Source organism: Chaetodon auriga, chromosome 10 (assembly GCF_051107435.1).
Source record: "Chaetodon auriga isolate fChaAug3 chromosome 10, fChaAug3.hap1, whole genome shotgun sequence".
Classification (NCBI taxonomy): domain Eukaryota; kingdom Metazoa; phylum Chordata; class Actinopteri; order Chaetodontiformes; family Chaetodontidae; genus Chaetodon; species Chaetodon auriga.
The window spans coordinates 17957575-17973981 of record NC_135083.1 but is presented as its reverse complement, the minus strand read 5'-3'; the positions used below and the strand labels follow the sequence as shown (position 1 = coordinate 17973981).

The following is a 16407-nucleotide window of genomic DNA, read 5'->3' as shown; positions in this document are numbered from 1 at the left end:
TTTAAAACGTGTTTGAAAAAAACACAACATGCCACAACATTTCCTTCTATGTAGAAATATATATGGTCTCATAACTTTTATAAGCTGGGCTGTGCTCCAGTGCACCGGTCATACATTAAGGTTATTCAAGTATTTTTTTTTTTTTTACATGTATTTATTATGCTCATGCTTGTTTCGACTCTTACCTCCAAAGTAGTTTCACATGGATATTTTGCAAAACATTCAGTTTTTAATTTATCTAGTGTTGTATAAAATAGAGGAAAATAATTAGTTTAAATTTGTCATCTCCTGTACTGAGCACTAATTCTGTAATGGTTTATGGTAGAAGTCAGTGTTTACATGCAGCAGTACGCTTCCTCGCTTTACCACTAGATGGCGTTAAGTCATCAATGTTTCTCCTTGGAAAAAGCAGAATGGTGAGCCTTTAACCAGTTCCTCAAAGTTATATAAGTACATAGTGTATATAAAACAATTTCCCCTCAGGGATCAATAAGGTATTTCTGATTCTGATAAAGCCACTTGGCCTGTTGTACTGTGGTCACATGTCACTTGATAAAAAAATCATCAAAGGTATCTTAAATCTTTCGATGTGATAAAAAGTTATAACTTACAGTGAGTTTATACATAACACCCTCCGTCTATGCAGACTGTTGGCACTTCTGAACATTAGTCATAGTAATTTTGGCAAAATGTCACAGCTTTGTCCTTAAAACACTCCATGAGACATGAGCCACAAAGATTTAGAGGCAGATTAGTAAAGGACCATGTTCCTGCTGACAATGGTGTCTGCAAATAGCAAGAAACGGCAGTAAAAAGAGGCAGCACAAGGTGTAAATGTTGATCTTTTATTCAGTCAAATGATATATCAGTACTCTTTATCTTTAATGCCTACTAGGTTGCCCCTATCCTGCAGTCAGAGAAGCTTCTAAGTGTACCATGCAAAGCCATTCCACTAGCTGTGAGACCTTTCAGATTTTATGGCAGTGACCACGCAGCTCATTTTTGAAGCCGTGGTCAATCAACTCAGTGCTTGTAAAGCTGTTAACAGTTCCATTCTTGAAGTAGCACATTCTTAAAGTGGTGAGCTTTTAGCCCCACCTCCTCAAAGATGTTTTTCCGTAATGGCCACTACATAGATGACTGCAGACAGATGTATGCCCGGCAGTGAGAGACCGCTCCCTTCTCTAATCTGTGGGATGTGATCGTTAAGGGAGCAATTAACGTGCCATTACTGCAGATAGCAAAGGGCCTGTGAACTGCACAGATCTCAAACTAAAGATTTAGTCTTATTGATGCTGCAAATGTGAAAACCATTCAAAATGCAGTTATTATGTTTCCACATCGCATTACATTAAAACTTAAAACTGACATAGTCCTGAGAAGATTTATTTACCCTCTGTCCTCAAAGCCATTCAAAACCCATCGTGTTTCAGGAATTCACCAGTGTGGGAGGAGAGATCTCTCGATTTTCCTACATTTCTGGCTTTTATAAAAATACTCGTTGACTTTTCTTATAGACTGGCTTTAATTGTCGTCAGGTATCCCTTGCTGAGCTCACCTGCCTACCTGCAACTCCCTTCATCACCCGACACAGCCACCTGTCTGATAAAGCACCATCCTTTCTCCTTGAATTCCTTATGGCTTTATGAGCAAAGTCAAATTCAGACTGAAAATAACTGGCGGCTACATACTCACAGCCCATTAGGATGTTCAGTGATTTCAAAACTTGCCCTCTTCCTATGCACTTTTTGACACACGTTCAGTATTTTTTTTTTTTTGTTTGACCAATATTCTTCAGCAGAGTCAAGTGTAAAATACAGCCTATTTCAATAAAAAACTAAACCCCACCCCGCTTAAAAAATAAACATTTATATCAAGACTTGAATGTTGAAACAACTAACAGTAGCACAGCGGCAGACGAAATGCAAAATGATCAACAACAACAGATTATACAAGAATACAGTCAGTACACTGGTAGAACATAGCAGTACACAACTAATCAATACTGAACACAGAAAAGTGAGTCTTAATACATATATATACTGTATAGAATATATAGATATATATAGGAAGGCAGATTTGCTTTGGAGAGAACAAAGCCACTCTTCTCCTCTATGTCAGGACATTCGCAATAGCACTTTGTTTTCCTCTGTACAACTTCTATTTTGAATGACAACCCAGAGGAGAAGACCACATATTAGCCACGGCAGATTTAACTCGGTCCACAGTGGGGAACTGCGTGGCACACACGCGCTAAACCTTGATGGTCTGGCAGTTCAGTGTGTGCTATTCAACAGCCGCAATATCTGGGAATGATTTTCATTTTTAGCCTTTTCACATTCTGGCATTCTGCAGCTTCTCGTGCTGCCTTGAGTGAGCGGGCCTTGAAATCCGAGGGATTTTAGATTGATCCCGCGGTGAGAAAGCAAGGGAACAGCACATTTATTTCATTTGTACGGGGCCTGGATCCCTAAAAATGGGACAGATTCTTCGCCAACAGCAGCCAGTCTGCAGTAGAGCTAAATGTGGCTTCATTTAAGCGAGTCTTGTGGTATTTTTGCTGCTCTCTATTTCTCCACCTGGTATTCCTATGTGTGAGGAATGGAATGATTCACACACCACCTCTCTCATAAGTGTGACTTCCTTTTCACACCCACACAAGAGATGCTGTGGTGCACACTGCGACTGTGAATATAACATCAATTTTGCGTAAAAAACTACTGCATCCAGAAATGTGTACATCTTAACATTTGAGAGCAATACTGGCGTTTAATTGCAAGATGTATGTGATTTTGCACAACTCTCTGTTCTTACACGTATGATGTGGCATTTGGCAAGGTGAAAACCTAAAAGCCAGTGAGGATTAAATTTATATTTTCCAAATTCTTATCTTATATTTTCCAGCCATGTGACTCAGAAGGAGAGGAAATGTTCAATGACAGCTGCAGGCGTTTCCCTCATAAACAAATTACAGACTACTTAAAGGGCATCACATTCATCGCCTGGCTGAATGGCTGCTTTTGAACGAGCAAGGGCAGCCTCGTAATGCAGGTACACAAACAAAGCAAACACATCTGGGCTGACAGCGTACAGGGAGCCAGGAGAATGGCTTTGTGTTGCTGTGACTCATGATAACACACCTATCCCCTCCTGCTCAGAGGGACAAAGAGATGGAAAGCAAAGGGAAGCAGCAGCCCATCAAAGGATGCAATTAGCATTTACGCCGGGCTAGCCTTGTTGTATTATGACACGAACAGTTTAATGAAATCACTCTTTCTTGTTTGGGCCAAGACACAGTCCCCAGTTTTAAACCTTGTTAGTGAAATTTGCATGTGAGGTGCCTTGCGTGGTAAATTCAGCTCATGGAAGATTCAGTTATGATTGCAGGAAATCAAGGGATCTTCTGAAGGTTGCAAGACGTTTTCTGTCAGTAGCTACTAACTCTAAAACCAGCTCTCTCCTGTCAAATAATGTACAGCTTCATCAGCACTATTCATAAGCTTCATATTCTGGAGGAACCCTGCAGGTTTAATTATGTGGCAGACTCTAATGTTTACCTGTCAACATGACGTACAGCTGTTTCTACATACCACAGGGCTAAAACAGCTACATTTTTCATCAGTGTGACACTGCTAATTGTCCGTCTGAGCAAAATGCAAGATTACTTCAATATATGACACAATTCATAACACATGAACACACTAAGCTTTATGTTTTTTTGATCAATGTACATTAAAATATCTCAGGGTTTTGTGTAAGCTGCACATTTTACAACCAGGAAAGACTAAAATTAACTCAAGCTGGCAGCTTTTTAGCTTCCTGCTAGTGTGACTGAGAAAAACAAATGCTATAACTTGGCCAAGAGGAGGAGTAAAAACTCTGCAGTAAGTGGCACCTCAGTGAACAACAAACACCAAACAGTAGCCTGTGTGTAGTTGTGTGAACCATGGTACCTGTCTGTATACAGAATTGAGACAATAAGTTAATTATCAATCACTAATACAGTAATGTCTATCTGCTGGAGGCATTCCAAGTTTTTAATCGAGTAAGGCTTCAAAAGTTTCTTTTGGGTTACACTACATCAGCTATTTTGACTCCTTCATAAACAGGGATGTGCTTTGAGCTGTTCAACTATTACCTCTATGTAAATCCATCCCTTAACACAGCAAAGGAGAAAATATATATCATTACTGACTATGACTATGAATACGATTAACAATCTGTCTGATGAACTACATGAGTGCAGCAAAGTACCGGCTATGAAGTAGGCTGGAAATGACCTGCTTAATGTAATGTTAGTGTGCTTTCTCAATATAAATGACTGAACATCTAATGAGTCGCTTGTCTAATTTCCGTTGAATAACACAGATCAGTCTGGGGCCTCGTATAATGTGAGTTTATGGCATGCTGTTTCTCTACAGATGACTCAAGGCTAATGACAGATGTGTTCATAGCTTGGTGACAGCGGTCTGTCTATTTAAATCTGTATCCCTGTGTTGATAGAAGAGGGGTAAATGGATCAATTGTTTACATAAGAAGCAATCTATTCTAGTCCTGGTAATAAATATAATTCTGAGCCAGCCATGGTTTCAGTATACTGTATGCTCTGTTTTTTTCTAATCTAATCTCAACCTGTGTATTGTACCATATGTATTCCCCACGCTTTAGCAGTTTAACTGACCTCTTCCTGAGTGCTGATATCAACAATATATCATCTTTTTACGCTCACTTCAGTAGTTTCCACCGTTCATGTACACTGCCATTCCTTCACAGTATGAATATTAAGTGCTACAGATTAAAATGCTGGAAAAGTCCTGCTCATTGTCCATGTCGACAACAAGACAGTTTGTATTTTTTACTCTCTTTGAAATCCTTGTTTCCACTTGCCAGCAACTACAGATGAACACCCTTCCTCCGTTTCACAGTCTACGCGAATAAAAACATGGCTCACGCTGTACCGCACACATCCAGTCATGTTGCATCCATCATCTTTACCAGTCTCATCTCAGACCACCATGGGAGTGTCTGAGAAGACAGAGCTGATGGACTCTGCTACTGACTTCTTCCTCTTCCCCTTCATAAGAGAACCAGCCTCTGCATCTACATCATCATCATCCTCATCCCCAGTGGGGTTCAGCTTGCCGTTCTGGCCCTGCAAGTCCTTGGAGTCTATGAATGCCACATGCCTGTTCAGCTCTGCCTTGAGCACTGGGTCCTCATGGGTGGGTGTCACACTGAGCATGGACGAGTGGATGCTGTCCTCACCCCGAGCCTTACCCTTACTGGGGCAGCAGAAGCAGCGACACGGCGTCAGGTAAAGGTACATGAGAACCAGCACCACACTGGCTAGACAGCCCACCAAGGTGGTGTACCCTGTGTTCAGGGTCTCCCCGCCCCCATGCATGGTGAAGTTATGAACCTTTAGCACTACATAGATGGTCTCATTGAAGACCTCACTCATCGCAAAGCAAGTGTAGGTCCCAGAGTCGTCAGACTTCACCGGACTAATCTGCAGACTGCCATCTGGCAGGACTTTGGCTGTCTGGTTGCTTCCAGGTGTCACCACCACATTACCAGGCATCATCCAGGTCTTTAACATGTTCCTGTGTTTGGTGTCGCAGTTGAGGATCAGTGTTTGCTCCAGAAAAGCTTCTTCATCTGCCTCCTTGAAGGTGCTGCAGTTCATGTTGTCACCGCTGAGATCAAACACACCTACTTGGGTTTTTTGGGGACCAGGAAGAATGCACGTGTAGTCATCTTTGAAGTCCATAGCGGAGTTGAGCTTTCGAATGTACCAGTGGGCTAGGAGTGTGTAGAGATCACAGTGACACAGCAGGGGGTTATTGTGGAAGTAGAGGCCATTTTTAATCCAGGCAGGCAGTACCTGGAGCTCATCAATGGGTAACATCTTTATCTTGTTGGAGGACACATCCAGGAGGCTAAGTTTCTCCAGGCGGGACTTTTCCTTCACCAGCTCCAAGGGGAAGCGGGAGATTTGGTTCTGGCTAAGGTAGAGCTTCTGAAGGTTGATCATGCCGACAAAGGCTGAGCGGTCAATCTGGGAAATTTGGTTATTGTAAAGCAAGAGGACCTCCAGGTTGACTAATGGCTCAAAGATGAATTCATCCAGCAGCCGCAAGTTGTTGGAGGACAAATCCAAGTAGCGCAGGTGCTTCACATATATGAACGCCTCTGAAGACAGGAAGTGGAGACCGTTATGGCTGAGGAGGAGGTTATGGAGTTTCAGGAGCTTGACCGGGGTCCACTCGGATCGCAGCCGCGCTATCTCGTTATAGCTGAGATCCAGCACAGCGGTGTAGAGCGGCAGACCTGTCGGGACGGTGGTCAGGTTCATCTTGGAGCAGCTCACTATGTTTGAAGCGCAGATGCATGTCTTGTGGCAGTTTAGGGTAGATCCTGCTGCCCCTGGAAGCCAGAGGAGAGCCATGCAGAGGGAGAGGGAGAGAGCCCATCTCGGACGCTTACTCCACTGAGGTAATGTCTCCAACAGGCTGCCACCTGTTCTGGTGGACGGCTGCAACATGCTAGCAGGTGATCTAAATCCCACAGAGGTTTACTACGATCCCATTCTCAGAGAACAGTATGGGAGAGCAGCTGGAGGATTCCCAGGCATTGCTGACTGAAGGCTGAAAAAAAAAACAGAAACATGGGTGATAAACAGATATCATTATTAGACAGAGGTACATATTGTGTTATAGATAGATAGATAGATAGATAGATAGATAGATAGATAGATAGACACACTTGTGCACATTCGTGTCATGGAGGTAAAGTATTCAAATACCAACGATACCACAGTGCAAAGTTTTTCATTTAAAGATGCACTTTACAGTCACAATCGGTGACACAAATGTAAACAAAAGGGCTGCCCTACCTCCACAATTCAAACACATGAACTTGCCGTCACTCCTACATTGAACATGTATTTTAATACAGGCACATATACTAAAAACCGATTCTGATGCTGCTGTTTCACTGTCTGTTTACATCTGTAAGGTGTATAAAACGTGTATAAAACATGACTATATGTTCAGTTAAGACATATATGAATGCTTATTTTTCATCTATAGGTAACATTCTTCTAAACACACCTGCATGCAATAAACAAAAAGTAACAAATATTAGCTGTTGTTATTAAGAATAATTGTTTTCACTAGGAAGAATGGTCCTTTTTATCCACTATTTTCATGTTGTGGCACTTAGTATAACTGCTCTACATCGCTGTTGAGGAGTTAAACCTTAAAGAAATAGAGGGGATTTTGTGAGCTTAGCCATTGTTCTGCAAGTAAAATAAGCGTAATGTGCAAATAAAGAAGCGTGCAGTCTGGAATGAATGCACAGCACGGACTGACTGCAACATCTCCCTCCAAAATACCAAGTCGCCCACAATGAAAATATTTAATTAAAGTGTCTGTGCTGTGCATACTGTACAGTACATATCCTCAGTTACTTCCCAGCTCTGCACCCATGTGAACATGCAGTATTGCATGTCCAGTAGCCATCGTCCCTCTGCCCTCCTTATAGCTTTCTCATGCATACATCTACAACACAAACTTTCCCCTGCAGCTCTGCACAATGCGCGTCTTCCGCTAAAAGAAATACACACGCACACACTCTGCACTCACGCTAACCCATGTGCATTCACATGCATTGATTTTCCTCCTCTTCCCACTTCCCTCTCTCCCTCGTTCTCTGCATCCCTCTGAGGTACACAAAACAAACAAACAAACAAACAAAAACTGTTGTGCACTATAACACAACCACGACCAAATAAAAAAAAAATCCAAATGTGAAATCATACAAATGTCCACGCTCTGTCCCATTCTGAAATGCCCTTGTCCGTTTGCGGAAGGAGCTGTGCAAACGTTGCATTGCACCATTCCGTCCGAAAACAAACGCGCACAACGCGGAAACGTGAGCCGAGAGATGGAGGAGGAAACCGTGAGGGCCACCTACCTTCAACCGGGACGCAGCGAAGATGGATCTCATTAAAACAGCTCCTCGTCTGTTTACAATGCAGCTCCACACAGACAATCCCCGTCTTGAATGAGTGTGTGTCTGCTGCTGAGGACAACGGTGGATGCAGGGAGGAGGGAGAGCACTTGAGATATCCTCGCCAAAATAATTATGCTCCACGCGGCATCCAATACCCGGCACAAAATTACGCAAAAACGATTACGTAAAGAGCAGACAACAAACGTCCTATCAACTACACTGACATCCACCACCGACAAGCGGCTCTGATTTAATCAGCCGTATTTGCTTTCAACGGGGCATATTGCTCAGCATACACACGAACGCGCATCCTCTCCTCTCAGATAATTGGCGCAGAGGTCCTGTCGAGTCTCATCAGCAGCGATGGAGATCATTAAGAAAGAGCAGACTGTAGCTGACGAGCTTCCCCGTGGCTCCTCGCAGGCCTTCTGCTGTCTACGTGCGGTACTGCTGCTGCAGTGGTTGGCGTGTTGTTCGGCAGAGGTAGCGCGCTCAAACCCAGAAGGCGCTGTTTATCTGAAGTGGCTGCACCGAACATGACGCTGCGGAGACGCACAACTGAAAGCCACGGGGAGATGAGAAATGGGCCGAGATCAAATGTCGAACCGGACAAGACATTGCAATAGTGCTATTCAGAGGGATTCTTAAAGGTTTCTAATAGATGTATTTTTGAAGGATCACAGGTAGCCATACGGTAAATTTGCATCACGGTCATCATCTTTGGTCTATGATGATCCACTCCGCCAAGGAGCAGCTGTTTTGTCATCACCAGTTTTGTTGAGCACATTTATGCTCCAAGGAGAAAAGAAGGAGAAAAATCTCAGTGGCACTTCAAAGTTTCTCCTAACACCATGAACTCTACAGTCAAACCATTCTGTATATTCACTCCTATCCTCTAAGCACATGCACTGAGTCTTCATGCTGCTCTGTTAACCTTCCCCATCTGGTCTGATATGGAGACATCAGTCTGTCGACTAAAGGTGACACAGTTAAAAGGATTTTTCATGAATTTCTGTGAATGTACAATGCCTAATATTTGGCATGACCTCCAGGTGGCTGCATGTTCATGTTGGCTTGTCTGGTAAAAGAAGACTTTCACTTACACGTGTGGCTGAATGTGGCTACTAAGCCGTGACACATTTTTCTCTTCACAGTACCATCTGACAGCTGAATATGTTAACAGCCACTGCATGTTCTGACTACTGCCACTATTTTTATTTTGTCATCACACACACAGGTTTCTGTTCATAGTCTCGACTTTTCCGGGTTGATTAATCATCGTCCTGGTTCATAGGGGTGGCCACTGAAAATCACCAAAAACCAAAAGCCATTGCTGAATTTCAGGAGTTGTGTCATGATGTTGTAGTATATAGACTTGTTGAAAACTATGTCAATATGGGAGTTAAGGAACCCCACACTGATCAGTGTTACTAATTATTTGATGTACGTAAACCAATAATATCAGTGCAAGTAACATTTTGAGTTCCACATCGATCCTGTTTTAATCATTAGAGCAGAGTTTGATTGATATTCTTTTGGAGTACACAATTAAAAACCATGATTAAGGAAAATAAATCATCTGTTTTTACAAATGAACCCTTCATATGACTCAGAAGCATATTATGCCACTCACAAGGCAGGGTCAGTGATTGCATCAGGATGGCCTCAGCCCCCCCTGGCCACCCCTTGCCTGCATCATTGATAATCCCCGTGCCTAGAATGAGTAATACAGGCTGTATTTGTTTGTCTGTGATTGAATAAATTGGTGATTGAGCTGCAGTTAAACCATTCTGTCTTTAGGCCTTATAACTGGAACGTGCACAAAAAACAGCCAACTTCAGAAAATAGCACACAACACAACACAACACAACACAACACAACACAACACAACACAACACAACACAACACAACACGACATCCAGGGTTGGAGGGCCTTAATACTCAGAGACATAAACCACTCCTTAAATTTTATAATGTCTGTGAGTATTTAGTAGTTGATTATCCCAGGTGACATATACTGCTTTTCATATTTACATCTTTGCTTCATTTTGTGGATGAATGCTTCAGGTAGGCGGGCGGCCACCAACCTGTCCAGTTTCCAACAATGATTTCCTCTCGCAGCACATGCCATTCTCGCTCGGTGTGCAGACTCTGTTTATGTATTTGATTCGGTCTGTTTATGAGCGCCGACTGAGCGGGGAAAACCTTGTCATTTTTTACTCAAGTGAATCCACCCACATGCTGCTTTTTGAGATTTTTCGGGTTTTCCTCAATTCACAGATCTGCTGCAGCGAGCCTGCTTTGGCAAAGCTGTGAGAGCCTGTGCATTGCCAATAAGCTGCTACACCAGTGTAGCCTCCTACTCAGAATGCCACCAGAAATCATTTGATAAATCAGATTATAGCAACAGGGACACAGGATAAATTTAATGTCATATGAATTGTTACCTCATTATAAAATGATGTGTGAGTGAACGCGACTCTTTTCTGCGATGTCAGGTGAACACATCAGGTGATCAGCACTCTGGCACCCCTTTGATATTGGTCAGACCCTGAAATTGGGGTTATTTTGAATTGAATCTCTGTCATTTTGCAGATATGATCCAAAGTTCAATCTCATTTGCCCAAGAGCAGAGTTATCCATGGCAGAAAAAGCATCCCACATAGGATACTGTGACCTTTTGTGCCTTCTTGTGCTTTGAATGTCACTTGTTTTTTCACCGGTTTAGCAGACTTTAAGTTCCAGCTTTTTGTTGTCTGGGGTCCCATCTGTGTGACACAGACAAGCCTGGAGGAATAGATTTAATTGCAGAAACTCTGTTGGAGCTGGAGTTGCCTGAAAAGATGTGCTTTGGCAGGTGAACCAAACAGATTTGAAGCAGGATGAACCGATTTGCTTTAAGGAAATTCAACGCCAAATAAATTCTCTGGGCACAAAATAAATCCTATGGAACAGATTTCCCTCTGAAAAAAAAATCGTGTTTAGACAGTACACTCCCTCATATGTTGGACACAGACTTGAGTTGAGAAATAAAGTGGGACAAAAATGGACTAATATGATATTAATTCTCAGAAATGTATTCCATTAATTATGTAAACATAACTGCTGACGACAGCTCTTTCTCACTGATGCCAGGAAACACAGGTATGAACCCGAGTGGCTGAACATTGTGAAACCTCTGTCTGACCGGAGCATTGTAGCACTGTGACTCTTGTGAGATGGAGCTGAAAGTGATTAATGTTCTGTTCGACTCCACTTCCTGCTGTGATAGTGTTGCCTGGCAACTGCCTGCGGCCGTTGGTTGACTGTTTTGGCTCCATGGCAAATCTGAGGTGGCCTTGTCTTCTCTTGCTTATCTGCATGAACCTGCTCAGACAGGGTTTTTGGCACAGATCGGTGTCTTGATCTCTGCAAAAAAAAAAAAAAATAAAAAAAAGATTAAAAAAAGCATCAAACGTCTCCATGAGCACAGGGACTGACAGACAAACCGGATGTACTTTCACGTTCCTTAATTCATCACCATATATTGAAATATTTACAAAATGTGACAAAACTTCTTTCTTTCTCTGCGAAGCTGTCAGCAAAGGCAGGCATGCAATCCCTGAATCCACCACTTCTCAATCACTAAGTGTTGGTGTTGTTAAGGCTCTTACAACAGCACTTAGCAGCCAGGAAGCCATTTCTTTGCCTTTGATGATCATTTATCCCAAATGATAACATGTGGACTTACAACAGACTCAGTGTTCTATAAGCTATTGACCTCATCCAGTGCTGGGGAGGATTATCAACGTGATCTCTTCAGTTTTGAAGACCGATCGCCCCGATGTAAAAGATGTTTACATACAGCAGGCTCCTCCTGTGCTCCACCTGGCCTCTGTGCTGACATGGTAAACACACACTCTTGTCTCCAAGCTAACTGGTTTACACAACATGCACAATTGGATGCAACAGACGACATGCTGGCTGCACACATTAGACCTGCAGCTGGGTCCACAACATGACACAAAATACAAAGGTTTATCTTGACTTGTGATGGCTCTTATTGTCTCTTTGCATTTGTGAACATGGTTTTTAAACCTGCAATAAGTCATTTTTTGGTCACTTCGAGGCAGTGGAAACAACAACACAATGTTGGCATATCATCACCTTTTAAGTTGATATGATGATAGCAAAACAGTCCCTATTTACAGACCCAGAAGATACAGATCAGCATTAGCATTTATTTGGAGTCGTTTCTCTGGTGGCATGGAAAACTGTTTAATCTCTGTTTTTGGTCTCGCACTGAGTCCTGAGGGAAATATCTGGCTCTTTAAACAACGCTGATGAGGGCAATGAGACTGAACTGAAACAGTAAAGTTCTGAGCTGGAAACAAATCATGTGCCATCACCTCCACCACATCTCACTCACTGCTGTGCGTTTGTGTCTTGTATGAAACAAAAAGTCTAGGTTGGCTTATCAGTTTTAGACATATTTCCAGCTTCGTGTTGTCTTTTAATTTTAAGTTTTCAGTAGTAATTGGATTTGGTTTAGGCACCAAAACTACTCGGTGAGGTTCGGGAGATGATGATGGTTTGGCTTGAAATAAGTCAACGCTGACATTCGGTTTCACATTGTACACAAACTGCGGCCTCCTGGCTGAAAGTGTTTGTCAAAGGCTTGCTGGCAGAAAGGCAAACTTCTCCCATGTGTGCTGATCAATCCCTCCTCGCCTGGAATCCTACAAAGCCTTGCAGAGCAAATTGCTTATGTGCCATAGCAAATGAATAGGGGTGAATTTGGCCTTGTGCTGCGTTCAGTGGGCCCTTACCAAAACATTGAGGGGAGCTGCAGACTCAGATAATAATTCTCTGTCGGCTCCTCATAACGAGCGACCCCAGTGTCTCCTTGCTTTCACCTTGTCATTTGATACATTGCTGTTATAGAAATATTAAAAACATTCAGGATTATTGCGGCTTTAAAGTAATTGAAATATAAAATACTGAATGGTTTGTAAGCACACATGATGGTGAATCTCCAACTGTTTGCTACACATTAAAAACTGCTTCCAGATGAATTTCTGGGTCATTTTCTCACTTAAAGGTGTTAATGGGCTGAAGTGTAATTATTTTACATCTGGTGTTGATCATGCAGGAAAACACAAGGACAGCTTGGACCAAAGACATTGTTAATAATGTATTTGTTCTAAATAAATCAATCAAATTGTACCATGTCTGATGCAGATAACTGGAGCTAAGTGAGGTGTTCAGCTCTGCAGGGGTCAAGTGGCCCTTCTGGCGGAATGGCGTCCCTCTGGCTCGACAACAAATTGGAGACATGCAGACTGCAGGGACGTCTCAAGAGGAAAGAGCAAAATAAAGACATAAAGAAATAAAAGAAATAACCGTAATCTTTGTTTAGCCTACGTCTGGACTGCTCTTGGTTTCCATGGCAACACTTTCAGTTTTGTGTTTGATCAGAAGTGTAGAGATGAAACAAGGTCACTCAACAATCACATCTGAGAGAAAAAGCCCACATGGATGGCACATGCTTCAATAAAAGCAAAGCTGTTTGTAATCTTGGCACGTCTTTTTCTCCCATTGCTTAGCAACAGGCCGTGCTTTAGGCGTGTGTGCCTTCGACGGCGGAGGCCTCTACTCCAAATCACGGAGAAAGGACTGCAGGTGCCAGCCTGCGCTGAGGCGCTGTGAGTATCAACAGTGGATGTACATTGTTTTCACGCACGAATTAAAGCTGTCACTAATGCAGTTACAAGCTTTGCTGTAGTAACTGAACATAATTTCCTCTGTCAGGTGAGTCAAGGACCCATCACAGGTCTGTTTAAAGCTGGATCTGAAATCTGTAATCAAGTGTACCATAAAGACAGACAAAACAAAGGATCAAATTTTGTTTTGTTGGTATTTTGAATGGAGAGCAAATGAGAGAGAGAGATATCGAAAGACAAGGCATTTCCCAGTCTGTCGCTCTAATACCTGTTAATCCGTTCCTCAGGGCAAAGATAAAGGAGTTGATGCATGCTGGGTGTTCCCAAAGGAAACAGATGATTCTCTGCTAATTAACTATGTGGAAAAACAATGATAATCTTCTGTCTTTGCAATGAGAGTCGGGCCCCTGCACCAATAAAATGAAGTCGTCTGGAGAAGGCAGGAAAAGGCTAAATAGTCAGTGAGTCGCTGCCTTTCAAATGTTTGGCTTCCTGCGTCAAAAAGAAGAATTCAAATCTGGCTTGTGATAAGGACGTATGTGCTGCTGCTTAGAAATTACAGCAGCAGTTTTAGCCCCCAGTACATCCTGTATTCAGCGCTGAGCCCCATGTGCTTCTGTGTTTTCTCCTCATGTTCAGTTTTAACACCCTGCTCTCGAGCCATTTTGGGAGAGTGTCAAAGAGGTCCTGCAGGCGAGGCAGCAGCAGTCAACACAGAGCCCATTACTTGGCAGAGAGGACTTACTGTCCCTCGCAAATGACTGAGTCTGTGCACATCTCAGAGTCCCTCTCGTTATCGTTGCTAAAAGCCCATCAAGCCAGAGTGGACAGGTTAAAACGCTGACCTGCAAGCTTATTTGCTGAATGCTGGGCTTCTTTTTCCTCCTCACTTTCCTCAGTGACTGTGTCTGTGGCCACTAGTGGCACATCAAGCCTGGATGACGAGGTCTTCTCTACAGCTCTCCAGTCAAATGGCAATGATTGTGCTCCAGGGGAGACAGAAAATTGCAAATGCGTTTTGGAGTTGAGTGCAGTAATGAGGCTGAGAGGAAAGCATGCATGGGAGTAAAAGGGTGCAGTCCTGGGTAGTTTTTTCACCATGCTGAGACACATTTTCCTTCATTTGAAAAAGAAGACACAGAGTAATTCTCACACTAATACAGTTTGAACTGTGAATAACAATGGTGCAAAAAATAAGATAGAATAAGGATGCTTTTCCCCAGTTTGCATTAATAAATTTGCACCTAATGGTGGATCATTTTTCCAAAACCTCTGCCAGCCAAATATGGAAACATTGCATTATAACGACGTGAGTGCTATATGATACAGGAAGGGACTGTAATTGAGAGGCTGAGTTTCTATACCTTTCTAGTCATTACCCAGAAGAGATAAAGAAGTATGAAAACATAAATGTGTCCAACATTTGCACGAAATGCTGATGGAACACTCTGCAAACCACAGAGCATATGACTGGATCATGAGCAGGAACTGACGTTTGCCAGGCTGAAACAGGAGATCTTTGATGGGATGAAAGGGGAGGGTGGCAGAGCGAGGGAGAGAGAGCTGGCCTTAATGTCCTTCTCTAATTCAAGTGTCCCATTGCATCATTAGATCTGGGGTGTTTACTGTGTGCCTTTATTTATTTAGCTTTGGGCTGTGAATAATGGAGCACACACTGAGGAGGTTCCTTGTCAGCAGAGGTGAGGACCCAACCAGCCGTTCTCCAGTGGTGGAAAAAGCGCTGAGATCTTTTCCTTAATTACGAATAGCAATGCCACGCTCTATAAAATCCCCATTACAAGTGAAAGTCCTGCATTTGTAGTTAAAGTATAGAACATTAGCAGCTAAATGTACTTTAAGTATGTAAAGTAAAAGTTCTTTTAGGCGACAGAAAAGCACCACCTCACACTGTTATATCATGGGATTCTTATTACTTATGCATTGAGGCACATTTTGTTGAGGTAAAGGAAATGTTTACTATGTATACAGCCGAGTAATTCAATATATAACAACACATTTTTTAATGACCTGTGCAGATGTTTTGAAATGTAGTGGAAAAGAAGTTAAAATGGAAAGATAAGTAAAGTACAAGTACCTCAAAATTGTACACACGCTGTTATTTGTGTGTGTGTGTGTCCAGACAGCTCACTTGTGTAACTGAATGTACACCTCTTCGATTAATGGCCGTGCTCTCTGCAGCTTCTAAATTTAGTCCTCATTCTCAAGGCACTCAGGCACACCTTCTCCATTCCCATCATTAGCTGGTTGAACATCAGATACTGGGATGAGGTCATCCCCCCCTGAGCATTGCTTTCTCTCGCTCCCCCCCGCCCCCTCAAAATCTGGCCTTCACAGTGCCAGCCAAAACAAAACCTGACCGCCCCGATTGCATAAGACACACGCTTCACGCATGAACGCACTGCAGCGACTCCAATATGAGTAAGAGGATTTTATAAACAGGTTTTAGACTTTCTCCTTTTTCATCAACTGTCCTTCTTTGCTTTATCCTGCCAGCATGTGGTTTGGTCCATCCTACAATGCACTAGCGAGAAGTCAGCCCAAAAAGGCAATTCAGCATCAGCCCCAGACAGACAGACAGACTGCCCCCTGTTAAGCTGGACCTGGCCTTTGCAGTTGTTATGTAATGGCTGCTGATGCTGATGGCAGCGTATGATGAGGGAGTGAATGA

At 42.8% G+C, this 16407-nt stretch overlaps 1 protein-coding gene across 1 annotated transcript; it reads right to left on the bottom strand.

The window, feature by feature from the left end:
* Window positions 1–831: 831 nt before the first annotated feature.
* amigo1 (adhesion molecule with Ig-like domain 1) lies at window positions 832–8534 on the bottom strand. Its single transcript, XM_076740897.1, has 2 exons — window positions 7978–8534; window positions 832–6647 (listed from the first exon to the last, which is right to left on the bottom strand). Exon 2 carries the CDS (start codon window positions 6542–6544, stop codon window positions 5006–5008), a length of 1539 nt encoding a protein of 512 aa, XP_076597012.1. The 5' UTR covers window positions 6545–6647; window positions 7978–8534; the 3' UTR covers window positions 832–5005.
* Window positions 8535–16407: the final 7873 nt, after the last annotated feature.

Excerpts from the sequence above, each read along its gene's own strand:
- amigo1 (XM_076740897.1), bottom strand. The coding sequence starts at position 6,544 with ATGTTGCAGCCGTCCACCAGAACAGGTGGCAGCCTGTTGGAGACATTA.